The sequence below is a fragment of the Sus scrofa genome, chromosome 15, assembly GCF_000003025.6.
Source record: "Sus scrofa isolate TJ Tabasco breed Duroc chromosome 15, Sscrofa11.1, whole genome shotgun sequence".
Lineage (NCBI taxonomy): Eukaryota > Metazoa > Chordata > Mammalia > Artiodactyla > Suidae > Sus > Sus scrofa.
This window is the reverse complement of record NC_010457.5, coordinates 63638116-63655953: the sequence shown is the minus strand read 5'-3', so window position 1 is coordinate 63655953 and position 17838 is coordinate 63638116. Positions and strand designations below refer to the sequence as shown.

The following is a 17838-nucleotide window of genomic DNA, read 5'->3' as shown; positions in this document are numbered from 1 at the left end:
ACTGAAGCTGTGTGAGAATAAATGTCGTTTTTGAAGTCACATAATTTGGAGGGTAGTTTATTAATGATATAATCCCCTGTATGAACGATAATGACAGCCAATGTAGGAGTTTTTAATTATGTCTCTGGATAAGTCTTCGAGAAAGTCTGCGTCTGCAAAGGAGGATGGGTTCAAATGTATGGAGGGGAGGAGGATGGGAGTTCTCACTGACAAAGATAAGCTTAAGAAAGAGAAAAGCAAATGACTGAATGGCCCAGCTTATTCAGGGTCTGCTTGTTACTGAGGCTTGAGTGCGGGTACACAGATGATATGAAATACTATTATGCTGCCTATCAGGGGAACCACCAAAATGTTTTAAGCTGAGAAATCAGGTTAATGTTCTAGAAAGATTTCTCTGATTAAGAGGGTGGAGGTGAAGGTGGGGCTGGAGGCAGGAGACCATCTAGGGGACTGGTGCCATAGAGCATGAGAAGGTCAATGGTGATTCAAAGGCAGAAGGCAGTATTGGAGAGTGATAAGAAGACAGAATGTTATGGGCTTGTGTCATTAGGGTGGATTTTTTTTTTTTTTTTTTTTTTTTTTCTTAAACTGACATAGTTTGAGGCAGGGAACTACTGGAGGAATGAGCAGGCCATCTCCGGAAGATATTTCAGGATATTTAAGTGAGAGCTAACACTTTAAAGCCTCAAAACTGCTTTTGCAAGAATTGGACATTTTAAAAAGTTATTCACATGCACTTATGTGAGAAACCCTAGTGAATACCAGCAAGACTTAAAATGAGCTTCTCTGTCAAACCAGGCTGTTTTTTCTTGTCCCATTATTTCCAATGTCTTATCGTCAAGCTACCCATCAGAATTTCTGAAGAGAAATGATTTTAGTCTCTAAAGTTATAGCTAAATTGATATATTAAAGCACCATGTAACCTAAAAGTATTACCAAGTTTTGGAACCATACACACACACACACACACAAACCCTAAAACTCTAAAAAAAGAAAACATTTAGGAGTTCCCATCGTGACACAGCGGAAATCAATCTGACTAGGAACCAGGAGGTTGCAGGTTCAATCCCTGGCATCACTCAGTGGGTTAAGGATCTGGCGTTGCCATGAGCTGTGGTGTAGGTCGCAGATGTGGCTCGGATCTGGAGTTGCTGTGACCCTGGCATAGGCCGGCAGCAACAGCTCTGATTAGACCCCTAGCCATTTGCCAAGGGCATTTGTCAAGGGCATGGCCCTAAAAGGACAAAAAGACAAAATAATAATAATAATAACAATAATAATAAATAAAAGAAGAAAACATTTAAAAATGTTTCAGCTGTTCGCATGCTAAATGTCCTGGATTTCTTGTTTTTTGTTAGATAAGAAAGACGGAATGAGGAAGAAGGAAAGTTATGCAAAATCAAGACATTATTAGAAGTTATAACCACTTCTTCCTTAACTGATTAACTGACTACAGCAAAGACAATAATTTTTTAAAGCCTTTTAACAGTCTTGTGTGGTTCCATTACCCAATATGTTTCTTTCTGTTTCACCTCTTAAAAAATCTTTTCCCCTCTAATCTGAAATTAAGAGCTTGGGGTTTTTTGTTTTTAAGTATAAAGCAAGGAACTGAACAGAAGTGCTGTTTTTATCTTCTCGAAGAGAAGGAACATTATTTTTAAGTGACAGTCAATGCTAACATTTTGCATCTTAGGTAAAATAATTAAATTTGGAGGAGATAAAAAATAATGCATCCAAGCTTCAAGCAAGTGTGTCTGGCTGAGGATTTGAGGCAGCGGGGAAGATCTTTCCTTAGAGTAAAAAGAATGACCTCCCACATGCTCAGCAGTGAAGGGCTGGCCTCTCTCTGTACATTTATGATAATTCACTAAACTTATTTAAGATTTTTTTGAGAAATAGTTTTTGTTTTTGTTTTTTTTGGGGGGAAGCAATACACTCTATCACTGAGATAGATGAACTAGAACATTTGGGAGTAGCGTTGACTTCTTGCTTTTATAATTGATGGCTTTAGCAGGTATTCTCAGGAATTTTCATGGCAGTGGTAAAGTATTAAGTATTAATATTTGGAATGAGATCACTCTGAAATTCTTAGGTGGAATAACAATATTAGTTATAGCAGAAGAAGAAAGTCAACTTGAAATCCACCTTTCAGGAGTTCCCATCGTCGCTTAGCTGTAATGAGTATGACTAGCATCCATGAGGACAGGACGCAGGTTCAATCCCTGGCCCCAATCAGTGGGTTAAGGATATGGCATTGCTGCTGTGCGGCAGGTTGCAGATGCAGCTCAGAATTTTGTGTTGCTGTGGCTGTGGTGTAGGCCGGTGGCTACAGCTCCAAATTGACCCCTAGCCTAGGAACCTCCACAGGCTGCCCTAAAAAGCAAAAAAAAAAAAAAATATATATATATATGCATATACAAAATATATTATATATATATATATATGCATATACAAAATATATTATTTATATATATATATATATATATATATATATATATATAACTGTAACCCCTTTCAGTTATCTTCAGCCCATCTTTTCCATCTCTTAGACAGATAAAAATTGTATCTTTTGGGTAGGGCCAGGGGTGTGAATTAAACATAGGTCTTTACAGATTTGCCTTTTCTGCCCTGAGTGAGACAGTCTAGCTACCAGGCACCTCCAAATAAACCAACTTATGGATTAAGACAGTTGGATGAATATAGAGGGATAATTACCATCTAAGGGGGGGGGGGAATGGTACGACATTTAACTTTCACAACATGAAATAGAACAGAAGTGTATTTTAATACCTTTTACTGATTATCTTATTATGCATGCAAACACGCTCAATATAATAAATGCAGAGAAGTAAAGAGAACAAAATAAAACTCTCCTGTAATCACACCACTCAGAGATAACCACAGTTGACATTTGGGTGTTTAAATGTTCACATTTTCTGTTTATGTATATAATTACATATGCACATTTTTACCAAAATTGGATCATACGATATATTCCATTTATTTTTTCATTTAACATTGTTTATTGTAAACACCTCTCCATGTCAATACATATTTCTCTATAATTTCATTGTTAATGTGTGAATAGTAATACATTAAATATTTTCAATGATTTATTTACGCAATTCCCTATTTTTGAGCATACAAAGGTTATTTCCTACCTTCACTATCACAGTACTGCAAGACTGCATTTTTGTTTAAACTCTGCATCTTCATTTCTTTAGAATAAATTTTCAGATGTGGTATTATTTAATTGTTCTTAAATAGAAAGGACAGAGTAATAGCTATGGAATAACTATCAGAGGCATCAAGGTAATAACACACAAATCAGAAAGTTTAGACACTGTATATTAGTAGTATGAGCAGTTATTAAAGCCACATGCCACATGAAGGAAAAACAATTTAAGTTAAGGAAGGGGGAGTTTAGTTTTCATTAGAAAAGCTTTGGGCACTTACTTTTGGATTTCAGAAAGCCAATGCCATTAATAAGACAAGGAGGAGTTCTTGTCGTGGCTCACTGGTTAATGAATCCAACTAGGAACCATGAGGTTGCAGGTTCAATCCCTGGCCTTGCTCAGTGGGTTAAGGATCCAGCTTTGCCGTGAGCTGTGGTGTAGGTCACAGATGCGGCTCGGATCTCTCATTGCCGTGGCTGTGGCGTAGGCCAGCAGCTACAGCTCTGATTCGACTCCTAGCCTGAGAACCTCCATATGCCGCAGGAGCAGCCCAAGAAATGGCAAAAAGACAAAAAAAAAAAAAAAAAAAAAAAGAAAGAAAGAAAGAAAGAAAGAAAGAAAGAAAGAAAAAAGGAATTAACTCAAAGTCTGAGCATTTTATATGAAGGATCAATTTCTCTAAAAAATAACACTCCTGTAAGGCTGCAAAGCAATCCTGCCTTGTTAATCCCTATGATCAGGATTCCTGTGCTTTAAACCTAGTATTTTCTAACAGTAAATGTTAACATTTTACTGAACTGTATAATATTGGATTGGTTACTTAATACCTATTTCTATTTTTATGTTGGAAACAAATAAACCATTAATGGAGATACTACTGTTGAGTTAGAATATATTAACATACTTTGTGTTCCTTAAGCACACACATGCTTATGGAGGCACAAAAATGTATTAAGTCATAACATTAATTATAGTAATGCAGTTTCAGGGGAGTAAGGGAGTTGCTGTTGTTCCTTTCTATTTTTACTATTTTATTTTAGAAACAACCAATGTTTTAAAAGAGAAGGAATATCCAAACAATATAAAAGGGTGAAAAGAAAGAATAATACACCACTGGTTTCCTAGTTACAAAAGCCAATGAATTTTAACCAGAAAGTGTTCTATATATTCTACCAAAAACTTCCTATGCTTATGAACCTGTGTATTTTTTTGCTTCAAACACAAGTAAGACTAACAAACTCATTCTTCAAATTGTTATTCAATTTACAATACATTTTAGCCATTTTCCCTATACTTATAAACCTCTTTTTTGATAATGGAATGTACCCAATTTATTAAACCCAGCCACACTCTTTTTGCTATTATAAATGCTGCTATAAGTAAAATTTTGACCAGTTTGTAAGTTTTGACCATTGTAAGTGCAGCTTTAAATTCCTCTGCCTCTCCAAAAAAAGATACAATTATGTATATACGTGCATGAACCCACACTCCTACACATACATACACAGATTTCAATGCCTGGTTGACTCAAAAATAAACAATTCATGAACTAGAAATGTAGCAGAAACTCAGAACAGAGTAGTTGGGCCAAAATATTCTCTCTTGGTGGAATCTAGGTCTACAAACAGACAAAGGTAACCAGGATTTCAGTTCCTAAAAGGCAAGAGGAATACAAGTCTCCCTTGCAGGGAGAGGTGAAGCAGGCAGACCAGTGCTGGAATACTGGGACTGAAAAAGGGTTGAAGAGCCTTGGTTAACAGCCATCTGGGGCTGTGGACTATTTGCTGGGACACACCCAGCAGGAGGGAAGATGGACACAGCCTGGAGAGCAGCAGTCAGGCCAGGGCATTTGGTAGGATGTCCAAGATCAAAACAGGGCAGGAATCTCAACTTGGTTCTGAAAAAAAGGCTCTGATGGGACTTAAAGGTGGCAGCAACTATATCTACCGATTTTAACATGGAAAGAGAGAGCAATACAAAACTGATTTAATATGGGGGAAAGGAAGGAAGGAAATGGAGCAAAAAAAGACGGAAGGTAAAAAAATACAAAATAAAAGCACATGGCATCAAAATAAACGGAAATGGGCCAAAAGCACCTACTGAAAGGTAGATTCTATTTGTTAAGTATTAAAAAAAGGAAGAATCGGAGTTCCTGTCGTGGCGCAATGATTAACGAATCCGACTAGGAACCATGAGGTTGCGGGTTCGGTCCCTGCCCTTGCTCAGTGGGTTAACGATCCGGCGTTGCCGTGAGCTGTGGTGTAGGTTGCAGACGCAGCTTGGATCCTGCGTTGCTGTGGCTCTGGCGTAGGCCGGTGGCTACAGCTCCGATTCAACCCCTAGCTTGGGAACCTCCATATGCCGCGGGAACGGCCCAAGAAATAGCAACAACAACAACAACAAAAAAAGACAAAAGACAAAAAAATGAAGAATCCATCTATATGTGTTTTATTATAGACATATTAAACCAACAAAAAAAGTTTAAAATAGTATGAAGCAAATGCTGCCTCATGTTATTTTTCCAATTTCACATGTGTAAACTGTATTTCTACCTTTAATAAATTTTAACTTTTATGAAATCGGATTTAACAGGATTTTCCAAAAGGAAAATTGCTTTACTGGCATCATGCTTACTCCATTTTTTAAAAGATTTACATACACTTTCTTCTAATAAGTTTGTGGTGTTTTATTGTTAAATTCTTGATCCACATGGAGCATGATGAACAGAATATATACATAAATTTGGGAAAGTGGATATTCCAACATCACATTAAATAACCAATAATGACAGCTATGAAATACTGCCTTTATCATATTCTCAATGTGCCATATTTAGATCTATTTCTAGACCCTTACTTTTGTTTCACTGACCTCTCTATTCCTTTAGCAAACTATTTTAATTAAAATAGCTTTAGAATACACTTCAATATCTGCTAGAGCTCAATCTCCTTTGTCATTATGCTTTTTCAAAATGAATCTAGTAAATCTCAAAGGCTTATTATTCCAGATAACTTTGGCACAATTTCTCAAATCTTCCCCACCCCACTCCTATCAAAAACAATCACTTATAACATAATCACTAAATTACATTAACTTTCCAGATCAAGTGTAGTAGCAATTTGCAACCTGGTCTAATTAGCAATGTCTGGCAAATAGCAAACTTTCATCTGCTGCAATTCTACTGTCTTGAAATAGGATTTTCTCTACCCTCATGGCGAAAGGTGGGTGGTGGTAGGAGGGTGGGGTGGAGACCTGTAATTCCCAGAATTCACTATCTTCCATGGTTCTCCCTTTTCTACATGTCTTCTGGAATGCACATACCTCCTTCCCTTCATAAACCTTTATTTATGCAGAAGTGTTGTTGCTACCCCCCATTTATGTCTAAGAAGTTTGAGCCTCTCTATAAGATTAAGACACTTATTGAAGGCCACGGAGAAACCTAGTTGATGATACCTAGTTGATGCCACTTCATTATAGTAGATGAAACCTAGTTGATGAAACCTAGTAGATGAAACCTAGTTGATGCCACTTCATTATAATTTCATAGCCTGGGTCCTTACTCACTATATACTGTCTTAAGCTTGACGAAATGTAGGAACAATTCAGGAATTACTAGCCTGGCACCGTCCATAAACTAAAAGTACATATACACTGTTAAACCAGAGAACTACAGTTAATGTTTTTTCCCAGTAAGAGGCAGTCTTCTCTGGAATATGAATCAAAGCCATAAAGCTTAAGTTAATAAATCAGACTTTAAACCAAAAAATGTACTAAGTGATCTCTGACACATACTGGTAAAGTCACATAAAAGAACAAACAGAACTGAAACATCTTGAAGCATCATGAGGGAGTGACTATATTTATCAGATTCTCTTCATTCTAGCTCTCTTTGGGGGCAAAGCGCCTATCACTGTGCTTGGAGGCTGGGCCTCTGCCCAGGGACTGGCCACAGAGGTGTTAAACAGAAGCAATTTCTACTGATCCTAGAGACCTGCAGGAGAACGTGCGGAGAATTGTGCATATTATGTTTATAAAATAATATTCCCAAATGAAGCAAATGAAAATTGATTCCTGAAGAAAATGCAGATGGTAAGAATGCAAATAAATGTTCGTCATGAAAACTTCATGACTTTTTGTCTTCCTTCTACAGTCTTTGTTTATCCATTACCAAAATTACATTTGGGCATAGTATTTTATCAAAAAGCTTGTGCAAACATTTTTATACAAGCCCTTTAACATCTAGTGGTTCCCCCCAAACTTTGATGTCCTGAAAAATCTAATTATTACTGGTAACTTTAAAAGATCACAGTAATTTATTTTTGTCAAATGTGACTAAAGATTAATGGATACAATCAGGAATAATTTGGTAAAAACATATCAAATGCAGAGAAAGCAAAATTTGTTGTTAAGCGAAGCATCAAATATAATAAAAGAGCAAATTCCATGAATGAACAGCAACAATGCACAATTCATTAACCAAATGCCCATGATTCTTTCACACTTCAGAGGGCTACTGATATGATCAGAAATTGTAGTAAAAGGATAAATATAGATTAACTTCAGCATCTCTATACATTTTAATTATAAATGCTACCCCTAAAGGCTACCAGCATAATAAAGGAAATACAAAGTGTGGTTTATCCATCCCTTTTATAAGTCATAATTCCATATATGTAAAATAAGACATTCAATTATTTTAAAAGATAGCAATTGATATGCCAGGAGATATTAAAAGCATAACATTTTCTTAGCTGTTACTAACTATAAGTATTAAAAATCTAGTCAACATTCTAGTTCTGGAAACTCTTACCCTTTCAAAATCATCATTGTCACTATTATCACTCACAATTGTCTGCTAATGTACTAGTTGATGTCCTTTACTGTCCAAAGGAAAAATGTTCAGCAAATATTAAAACACTATAAGCTCCTTGAAGGCAAGGACACATCTTATGAGTCTTTATATTTTCAGAGGTGGCTCAGCAGTTGACTCACAGACAATATTGTTTTAAATAGAAAAATAAAACAAAACAAAAAACTGGAAACAATCTAAAGAATCATTAATAAGAACACCTTTGGTATATACTGTTATCTTAGGTAACACACTGCAGAGTAATAACTGCAGTATGACCTTGTCTACATTTTTAAAAAGATATAAATCTAGAAAATACACAAAAGCAAGCATAGGTGAAACGCCTCAAAAGGAGAAAATGATTAAAAGGCACTTAATTAGTGGTTGTCTTACTAGTGCTGCACTCATGATCCCAAAACCTACCTTAACTCTTTGAAGGAAGCTGGCTTTCCTACTCCCCTTACCTCCCCCGACCAGTCCTCAGACTCTATTTAAACAAGTTCTTGCCTTCACAAAAGCTTTTCTCATTTTCTCTTTCTAACATTGATACCCAGTCAATTCTCAATTTGGGATTCTACCCTATCTTGTATTTTCTCTGCCCCAACTCTGAGTAACATTGGACACACGTGGGAACACACGCGCGCGCGCGCGCGCGCACACACACACACACACATCCTTTCCTAACCAGAGCAAAGTACCCCTATTCCTATTGGATTCTCTAAGCCTTTTCTCCATCCAAGTTTCCTACCCCTTTCCATAAGTAGTACATCTCATGTTGGGTTTTTTTGGGGGGGTGGGTTGTTTGTTTGTTTGTTTTTTGGTCTTTTTAGGGCTGCACCCATAGCATATGGAAGTTCCCAGGGTAGGGGTCAAATCAGAGCTACAGCTGACAGCCTATGCCACAGCCCACAGCAAAGCCAGATCTGAGCCGTGTATACAACCTATAACGCAGCTCAAGGCAACGCTGGATCATTAACCCACTGAGCAAGGCCAGGGATTGAACCCTCATCCTCATGGATACTAGTTGGATTCGTTACCACTGAGCCACAATGGGAACTCCCCTCACTCATGGTTCCTATCCTTAAGGGAAAAAACAAAGAAAATAAAATACAATTCTGGCACACATTGCCCTTCTTCATATTCTACCATATCGTTACCTTCTTTCTGTTTTATTTCTTTCTAGATGTCTTAAAAGTTTATACCCATGCCTACTTCTTCCTTATTGCTTATGCTTTCCTTATTCAGTAAAGTCCAGAGGCATTTCCCTGGCCTATCAAGCCCAACCCTGTCTTTCCACTTCTACTTCTCTCTCCACAACTGGTTCTAAAAGCTTTCTGCCTTCGTGTTAATAATGGCACTTATAATATTATCTACAACTTATTGAGTTTCTACTTTGTGTGACAAGCACCTCTTCACGATACACATTTAATCCTCACAATAATCATTAACAAATGGTATTATTTCCTTATTTGAAAGGCGAAGAACCTTAGAGAAATTGAGTAATTTGCTCAAGTGTGTGTGTGTGTGTGTGTGTGTGTGTGTGTGTGTATACACACACACATATATCTGACAAAGCAGCTAAGCCAGGATATGTACCCAGATTTCTGATTCCAAACTCCAAACTAACAACCACAGGCAAAAGAAACAAATCATTAAATATGTCATATGTAAGAGCACTGGTCTTCCATATTAACATTTTTATTTAAAATCCTACTTCCATTTTGAAAGAACGTGCCACAATGTCTTTCCTAAAGTTAATAGAATGAGACAGAACTGTAGGTTAGTTACTCTTTCCCATTATTTAGTCACATAAACTAGAATTTCCCAAACTTTAGTCCATATTTCATTGGAAGAGATGATTTTTGGAGACACAGAAACAAAAAGAATTATTCAAATAGATTGATTCTTTTTTTTTTTTTTTCTTTTTACTGCCACACCTGAGGCATACGGAAGTTCCTGGGCAGGAGTCTAATTGGAGCTGCAGTTGCCAGCCTACACCACAGCCACAGCAACACCAGATCAGAGCCACATCTACAATCCATGCCACAGCTTGCAGGAATGCTGGATCCTTAACCCACTGAGCAAGACCGGGGATCAAGTCCACATCCACACAAATACTCTTTTGTGTTCTTAACCCACTGAGCCACAACAGGAACTGCAAGATTAATTAATTTTAATAAAGGGTAGCCTTCACTGACATAAATATGATTGTAGATGATACACAAATAGTTTCATTTCATATAAACATATTTTACTATTTATTAGGGGAAAAAAAAAGCAACAACCAGAATATCAAAGCAATGAATTCACAGGAATATAAAGCTTTCATTTTAAATAAATTCATTTCAGTGTAAAGGACAAGTTACATTTAATTTTAAAATTGTGCAAGTACCTCTATTTTAAAAATGAGAAGGTGCTTCACAAAGGATGGAGAATTAAGAAATGCAATAGAAAGGTGACTTTACCGGAACAGAGTGCATACTGTGTGTTTATATCAGGAGGACCAATGAAACCTTTACCTGTGCTACACCCGCCCACACCAGGACTCACCTCTGGTGACTGCATCTAGTGCACAGCCACTTCCTGTTGCTCCGCCTCCAATGACAAGGACATCGAACTCAGTCGTGTTCTTCAAAGTCAGTATCTGAGCTTCTCTGGAGGGAGGCTCCCTGTTAACAGGTTCTGAAACGCAGTCTGCTGCTTCAACAAAGGCCAGGTTCACCTGGGGTAGAAGGAGACCATTTTTAGGTGTTTGTCTGGAATGCCAATTTAATATATTTTGCAAAATACCAAAAGAGAGACTGGTAGCAGAGATAAGGAATGCCAGAGCAAGACCATAGTCCACAGTCCACAAGCTCTATAGAACCATCTGCTTTGGAAGAAAAAAAAAGAAGTCCTTAAAATTCTGTGTATTTATTTCCCCATGAATCATAACTATTTAACCATGAAATACCTGGTTTCAGAGTCAATACCTCTACTGTTTGTTTTGGTTTCATGTAGAGCCAAGTCCAACTACTTCCCATACTGTACAGCAATTCCCAAATACCTTGTCTAAGACAATTTATAGCAGAACATAAGGAAATGTTTTACCCAGTAGCAGCCATTCATTCAGATAACATATAAAAGTGAAGAAAGGAGGAGGAAAAAGCACTTTATGCCTTTCTGCAATTTCTTAAAAGTATATGTTCTTCATTCCTTAATTCCCTTGACAAAAATATATTCTAGAGTTTGGGGATCTATAAGTTTAAGTCAGTACAATTAAAGAGTCTGTTCAACAGAAGTTATTATCCAGTATAATAATCAGCTATGGCCAATGGGAATAATATTATACAAAGATTTTAGTCAGAGGCTTCCTCATTAAATGGTTTAACATAAAATTATAGCTTTTATATATTTAATACACATGATTTAAATTTGGGAAAGCTTTAACAATAATATAATTAAAGCCAGCCATAGTCCCCTTAAAGGACAATGACCTTCCCTATTTCAGGTTTTTTCATTAGAATATAACTTATCATCCATTTTTTATTTAGGATGCCTTAGTCTTAAAAGTTGCCAAAAGTTATCAAAAGCCCAGAAAAACAGGTAAGAATCTTTTTTTTTTTTCTGAAATGCCAATACTAGGTCAGTTCACTATACCAGACAGTGCTGGCTACCATTGTTCTGGTAGTAAGTTATCCACAGATACGTGACTCCTCTTTTCTTTTCTTTAAATCAGAGCATCAGCATAATCCATAAGGGCAGCATTCTTCCCATTCTGCTGTAAGGGCCACATATGAAGCGCTGAACCACAACTAAGCTTATTCTAGAAAAGGTGATCTTAGCTCTGACAGAGAGATCAGATAATTGTTTTGGTAAGTGAATGTTTTATTCATTTACATATACTAGACCAAAGTCCTCCTTACAATTGGATTTAACTATTATTGGGCCAATTGGATTTCTATAAAAATAAATCTAGAAGTACACTGAAAGAAGGCTAGGTTAGAATCAGAGGCTCCTGGCTTAGGTCTTAGCACTCCTGTTTACCAGTAAAGGGACTTTTGACTCACTTTCTCTTTGGGCCTGGGTTTCTTGATTTGCAGTACGGGATCAAACCCCTGATATGTCTCTATATCTACATCTCCGAGTTAGCCCCAGTCTGAATGAAACAATGATATGAAAGTAGTTGGCAAACTATTAAGTACCACCAAAGAGTTATTTGTATTAAATAATTTAATTCCTTAATAGCATATAACAGGGAACATACAAAACATATTTTACTAAGTATCATAAAAACACAGGGTTATAATCAAGTACCATAATTTTTCTGTTAATTCAGATGCCAAGTCACAAAAATCTTATGCTTCCTTACATAACTCCTCCTAATTGTCTGCTAATAACCACTTTCCCGTGTTCACATTTACATGCATTTAAGGTCACAAGCTAAATAAATGTAACTGGCTAGGTGCTGCAAAGAATATAACACCTTTTATCCATGGTCCTTGGCTTTCAACATATGAGAAGAAATGAGAAAAAAACATACATGTGTACACACACAGTAAATACATACCAGAACAAACGCCAAAACAGGGGGAAAAATTACTAGGCTATGACCATTCAGATTAGGGAGAGTCTTTCACTTGAGGGTTTCAACTGGGCCATGACAGATGGGTAAGACTTGGACATGAGAATGACAAGTGACTAAACCGCCAGAGCATTTTCACACATCAAAAGAATTGTGCTGACATTTGCTGCTTGGTAAGTTTTCTAGAAATAGTTTTAAAATAAATGTAAGGACTATACTATATGACAGAATTCATTAGAACTTGATAATACTAAAAGCCCCCATTCTACGCTGCTAATAGGTCATAACTATGGATATTAAACTCAACTGAATCTCTGCTTCAGCAAGTACCCCAGATCTGATGGGTATTTCTCATGCATTGTATTTCTCCGTTGACAACACTGTTTGTCCTGTCTTCATCCCCTGCCTCATCTTTCTCATGCATATGCTCTGACCTGTTTCATCTTAACAAACAGTAAGAAATGTCTATGACTTATGTTTTTAACAATCAGCCCAAAAATTCTTGAAAGATCTGTATAACTTGCTTTTTTTAATGCCTCACCTCCTATTTACCTCCCAACTCACTTTAAGATGGATTTTCACATACACACCAGTACTACCTCCATGACCACCACCACCACTGACCGAGGTCCACCGTGCTGCAAAATCCAATCAACTACTCTCATTCCTCTTGTAGTGTCACCTCAGCACATGACTGACTGATCACTCACCTCAGTACCTGGAAGATGACTGTCTAAAGCGATCTCTCTGTCTCTTTGTCCTCCATCTCTTTCTAGCCGCTTGAAGCCACTCTCTTCTACTTCCTGTGTTTATCTGTCTACTGTCCAACATTAAACACTGAGGTTCCTCTTGCATCTGTTATTTACTCTTTTCAGATCACTCAAAATCCTCTCCAGGGAATCTCAACCATATTATTGCATACAAAATTGATGCTCAGTTGTGTCCCCATATGCCAGAATCTGGATATCAAACTACCTACTTAGCACCTCCATTTGGATGTCTCGAGTTTATCTCAAAATTGAACTGATAACTTTATCTCCCCAAACTTTTTCCCCTGACAATTTCCTGATCTCAGAAAGGTACCATTTAACACTAGTTGCTTCTGCCACACTCTTAAGTCCTATATCTGATCAACCGCTGAGTTCTATAAATTCCACCTCTTAAAAAAAATTCTCACACCTAGTCACATCGACTTTACCACCCACTTTCAAGTCAAGGTATCTTCCCTTTCCTCTACCTTTCCTCTCCTAAAATGATATCCTCCTACTGGTCTTCACACATATACCACTCCTTCTTCCAAGGCATTCTCCATATTGCAGCTGGTATAATTATTTAAAAACTCAAAGCATGTCATTTCCCTGTATAAAGCCCTTCAAGAGCTTTCAATTTAATATGAGTTAAAGATAAATATCTTTACTCATGCCTAAGATTCTTTATATCTTTTCAGAGTAGCTTAAATTTTAAAAAGACATGGACAATACCAAGTGTCAGAGTAGATACAACACAGTTGGAACTCTCTTACATTGCTGATGGAAATGCAAAATAATCCAGCCATTTCAGAAAACAATTTGAGAGTTCTAATTAAGATATAAATACACTTACCATACAACCCCTCCACTGGTTCCCCTGAACCCAGGCAGGTGATTTACTCAAGAGAAATCAAAACCTGGGTTCACACAAATATCTGTGGGCAAATGTACACAGCAGCTTTATTTTTTTAATTAATTAATTAATTTTGTCTTTTTAGGGCCGCACCCATGGGATATAGAAGCTCCCAGGCTAGGGGTTGAATCAGAGCTGTAGCTACTGGCCTACACTCCAGCCACAGCAATACCAGATCCTAGTTGTGGCCCCTCACAACAATGCCAGATCCTTAACCCGCTGAGCAAGGCCAGGGATCAAACCCACATCCTCATGGTTACTAGTCAGATTCGTTATTGCTGAGCTACAACAGGAACTCCAGTGTGTTTATTTGTAATTGTCAAAAACTAGTTTAAAACTCAAACATCCTTCAACTGCTGAATGACTAAACAAATTCTGGTGTATCTACACATTGGAATAATAACTGACAATAAAAAGAACAGACTAGGAGTTTCCATCATGGCTCAGTGGTTAGCAAACCCGAATGGCATCCATGAGGACGCAGGCTCAATCACTGGCCTTGCTCAGTGGGTTAAGGACCTGGCATTGCCATAACTATGGTGTAGGTCGCAGAGGTGGCTTGGATCTTGCGTTGCTGTGACTTTGGCTAGGATGGCGGCTACACTTCCGATTGGACCCCTAGCCTGGGAACCACCATATACTGCAGGTGTGGCCCTAAAAGACAAGAAAAAAGCCCCCCCCCCAAAAAAAGGGAACAGACTACTTACTGGAGTTCCTTTCATGGCTCAGTGGTTAATGAACCCGACTAGGATCCATGAAGTTGCAGGTTCAATCCCTGGCCTCGCTCAGTGGGTTAAGGGTCCAGTGTTGCTGTGAGCTATGGTGTAGGCTGGCAGCTATAGCTCCAATTTGATCCCTAGCCACTAGCCTGGGAACTTCCACATGCCATGGGTGTGGCCCTAAAATGCAAAAAAAAAAAAAAAAAACCATACTACTAACAGTTACAGCAACATGAATGGGACTCGAAAGCATTATGTTAGGACACAGATTGGCAAATTCTGGTTTCCCACCCAACTGGCAGCTACCTGTTTAATAAACAAAGTTTTATTGGAACACAGCCAAATCCAATCATTCATATGTAGTGCATGACTTCAACAACAGAATAGAGTAGCTGCAACAGAGCAAGTATGGCCCTCAAGCCTAGAACATGTACTACCTGGCTCTCTAAGGAAACATTTGCCAATCCCTGTGTCAAATGAAAGAAGTGTGACTCAGAAGATTCTATAGGGCATGGGTCTATTTGCATGGCATTCTGTAAAAGCAAAAGCATAGGGTCAGAAAACAGATCAGTGATTGTCAGGGTTTTGAAATGGCCCATATGAGACCCATATGAGAACCTTTGAGGATGAATGAAATGTTCTACATCTTGACTGTGGTGATGATTACACAACCATATGCACCTGTCAAAACTCAAAGACCTGTATCTTACAAAGGGTGAATTTTACTGCATGCAAATTATACCCCAAGTTATACTTCAACAAACTTGACTTTATTAATATAATAGAATAATAAGTAACTGCACATAGCAATTATGTATCAGGCACTATTATAAAGGTTTCACTTTCTTCACTCATTGCAATCTTTACAATGACTCTATGAGTTAGGTACTACTATGAGCTCCATTTTACAGGAAGAGTAACTGAGACACGGGAGTTAAGTGCTTGGCCCCTGATGACACAGCTGGTATATGGTAGAGCTAGGAATTGAACCACATGCCTGGTGATAGGGACTAAGTTTTACAGCACTATGCCATATTGATTCTACATATAATTTGAGAAAAAAAATAAAGGAGCAGACTAAATAATTATAATAGGATGAGATATCACCAGTTGCCAAATACAGAAAGTTTTGTTTTTTTGGTATGGTTCTGTTGTGGAGGTTTTGTTGAATAGTCCTTCCAAAAATATATTTTTTAAATATACGGCACTATTGAGGGTAATTTATTTAATTTCTGACACTACATTTAAAATAACGTTTTATTTTTGTTTATTTTTTTCATAAAAGCTGGAAAGTGTTGCAACTGAGAAGCTAAGCACCAAGTTTATTTTAGAGGCAGTAAACACAGCCTAAGGCCCTCCTTATAATTATGACAAGAGAGAGACTCATTTGAGTCTCATATGGCTTTGAGTCACAAAAACACATCTGCACTCTACCTTCCCTAGAATATGTTGATCGAGGGGAAATAAAGAAGAGAAAAGCAGCAGGAATAAAAGAGTAGAGGTAAGTAACAACAAGCTTTAAGAAAAGAGGCCTCCAGCCTCCAAGCTCCAAATCTTCCTAGACCTGCCCTCTCCTCACCCTCCTTCTTTCGAAGGCAATTTGATTATAGAGGAATGTGGGGAAGAGTCTCCATGAAAGGACTACTCCAGAGGTTCTGGGAGAAGCCTTGAAAAGGCAATGTGCCCGCCCTCACCTGAGGAGATACCTGACCCAATCAGGATGCAGTGGAGGCCCTCAAGGATTCTACAGACTGGAGGACAAGCCAATAAGATAAAGAGGCAATTATATCACTTAACAGGGAGATTTAAGATAGAGGAGAAGGTACAAGAGCCATGGGAGGAATCCCTCATCCAGACATGAGATTTCCTGGAAATCATTGCTAAATCAGGTCAAGAAAGACTAATAGGCATTTGCTGAGTGACATAATACCAGGTAAAAAAGTAGGAATAGCATGTGCTAAAACCAGAAGTCACTGTAGTGAATTGGTCAGCATACATACCTTCTTAAAAGCATGAGTTACCTATCCAACATTTAAAAACTGTTCTGTCTCTGTTTTATCTGTTGATCAGTTTTTTAGATTTCACATATAAATTAAATACACAGCCTGTCTTTTTCTGTCTGACTTATTTCACCGAACATAATACCCTCCAGGCCTATGCATATTGTCACGAGTGGCTAGATTTCATTCTTTTCTTATGGCTAATATTTCATGGCATTTATATACCACAACTTCATTATCTATTCATCTGTCAATGGACACTTAGGTTGCTTCCATATCTTGGCTACTGTAAATAATATAGCAATGAACATTGGGGTGCAAGTATCTTTTTGAATTAGTATTTTTATTTTCCTCAGATAAATAACTAGGTGGCTAGAAGGGAGGGGGGTGCAGGGATGGGAGATATAGGTGAAGGAAATTAAGAGGTTAAAAACTACCAGTTTGGGAGTTCCCATCGTGGCTCAGCAGAAAAGAATCTGACTAGTATGCATGAGGATGCAGATTCCATCCCTGGCCTTGCTTAGTGGGTTATGGATCCAGCGCTGCCACAAGCTGCGGTGTAGGTCACAGATGTGGCTCGGATCCCGAGTTGCTGTGGCATGGGCTAGCAGCTGCAGCTCTGATTCAACCCCTAGCCTAGGAACCTCTATATGCCACAGGTGCAGGCCTAAAAAGACAAAATAAATAAATAAATAAACAAACAAATAAATAAAAACCACCAGTTATAAAATAAATATGTCACAGAGATGTAATATACACCATGGGGGATACAGTCATTAATGCTTATCATAACTTTGTATGGCATGTAACCTATAAAAATATCAAATCACTACGTTGTACATCTGAAACTAATATAATATTGTAAGTC

The 17838-nt window shown here is 37.7% G+C and overlaps 1 protein-coding gene across 6 annotated transcripts in view; it reads right to left on the bottom strand.

Annotated features, from left to right (window-relative positions):
* Positions 1 to 17838, bottom strand: part of GPD2 (glycerol-3-phosphate dehydrogenase 2) — a 135914-nt gene that overhangs the window by 72683 nt on the left and 45393 nt on the right. For all 6 annotated transcript variants that reach the window (XM_021075780.1, XM_021075778.1, XM_021075777.1 and 3 more), the window contains one exon: positions 10576 to 10747. In XM_021075780.1, the coding sequence (XP_020931439.1) occupies positions 10576 to 10747 (172 nt within the window). The remainder of the gene's footprint in view (positions 1 to 10575; positions 10748 to 17838) is intronic.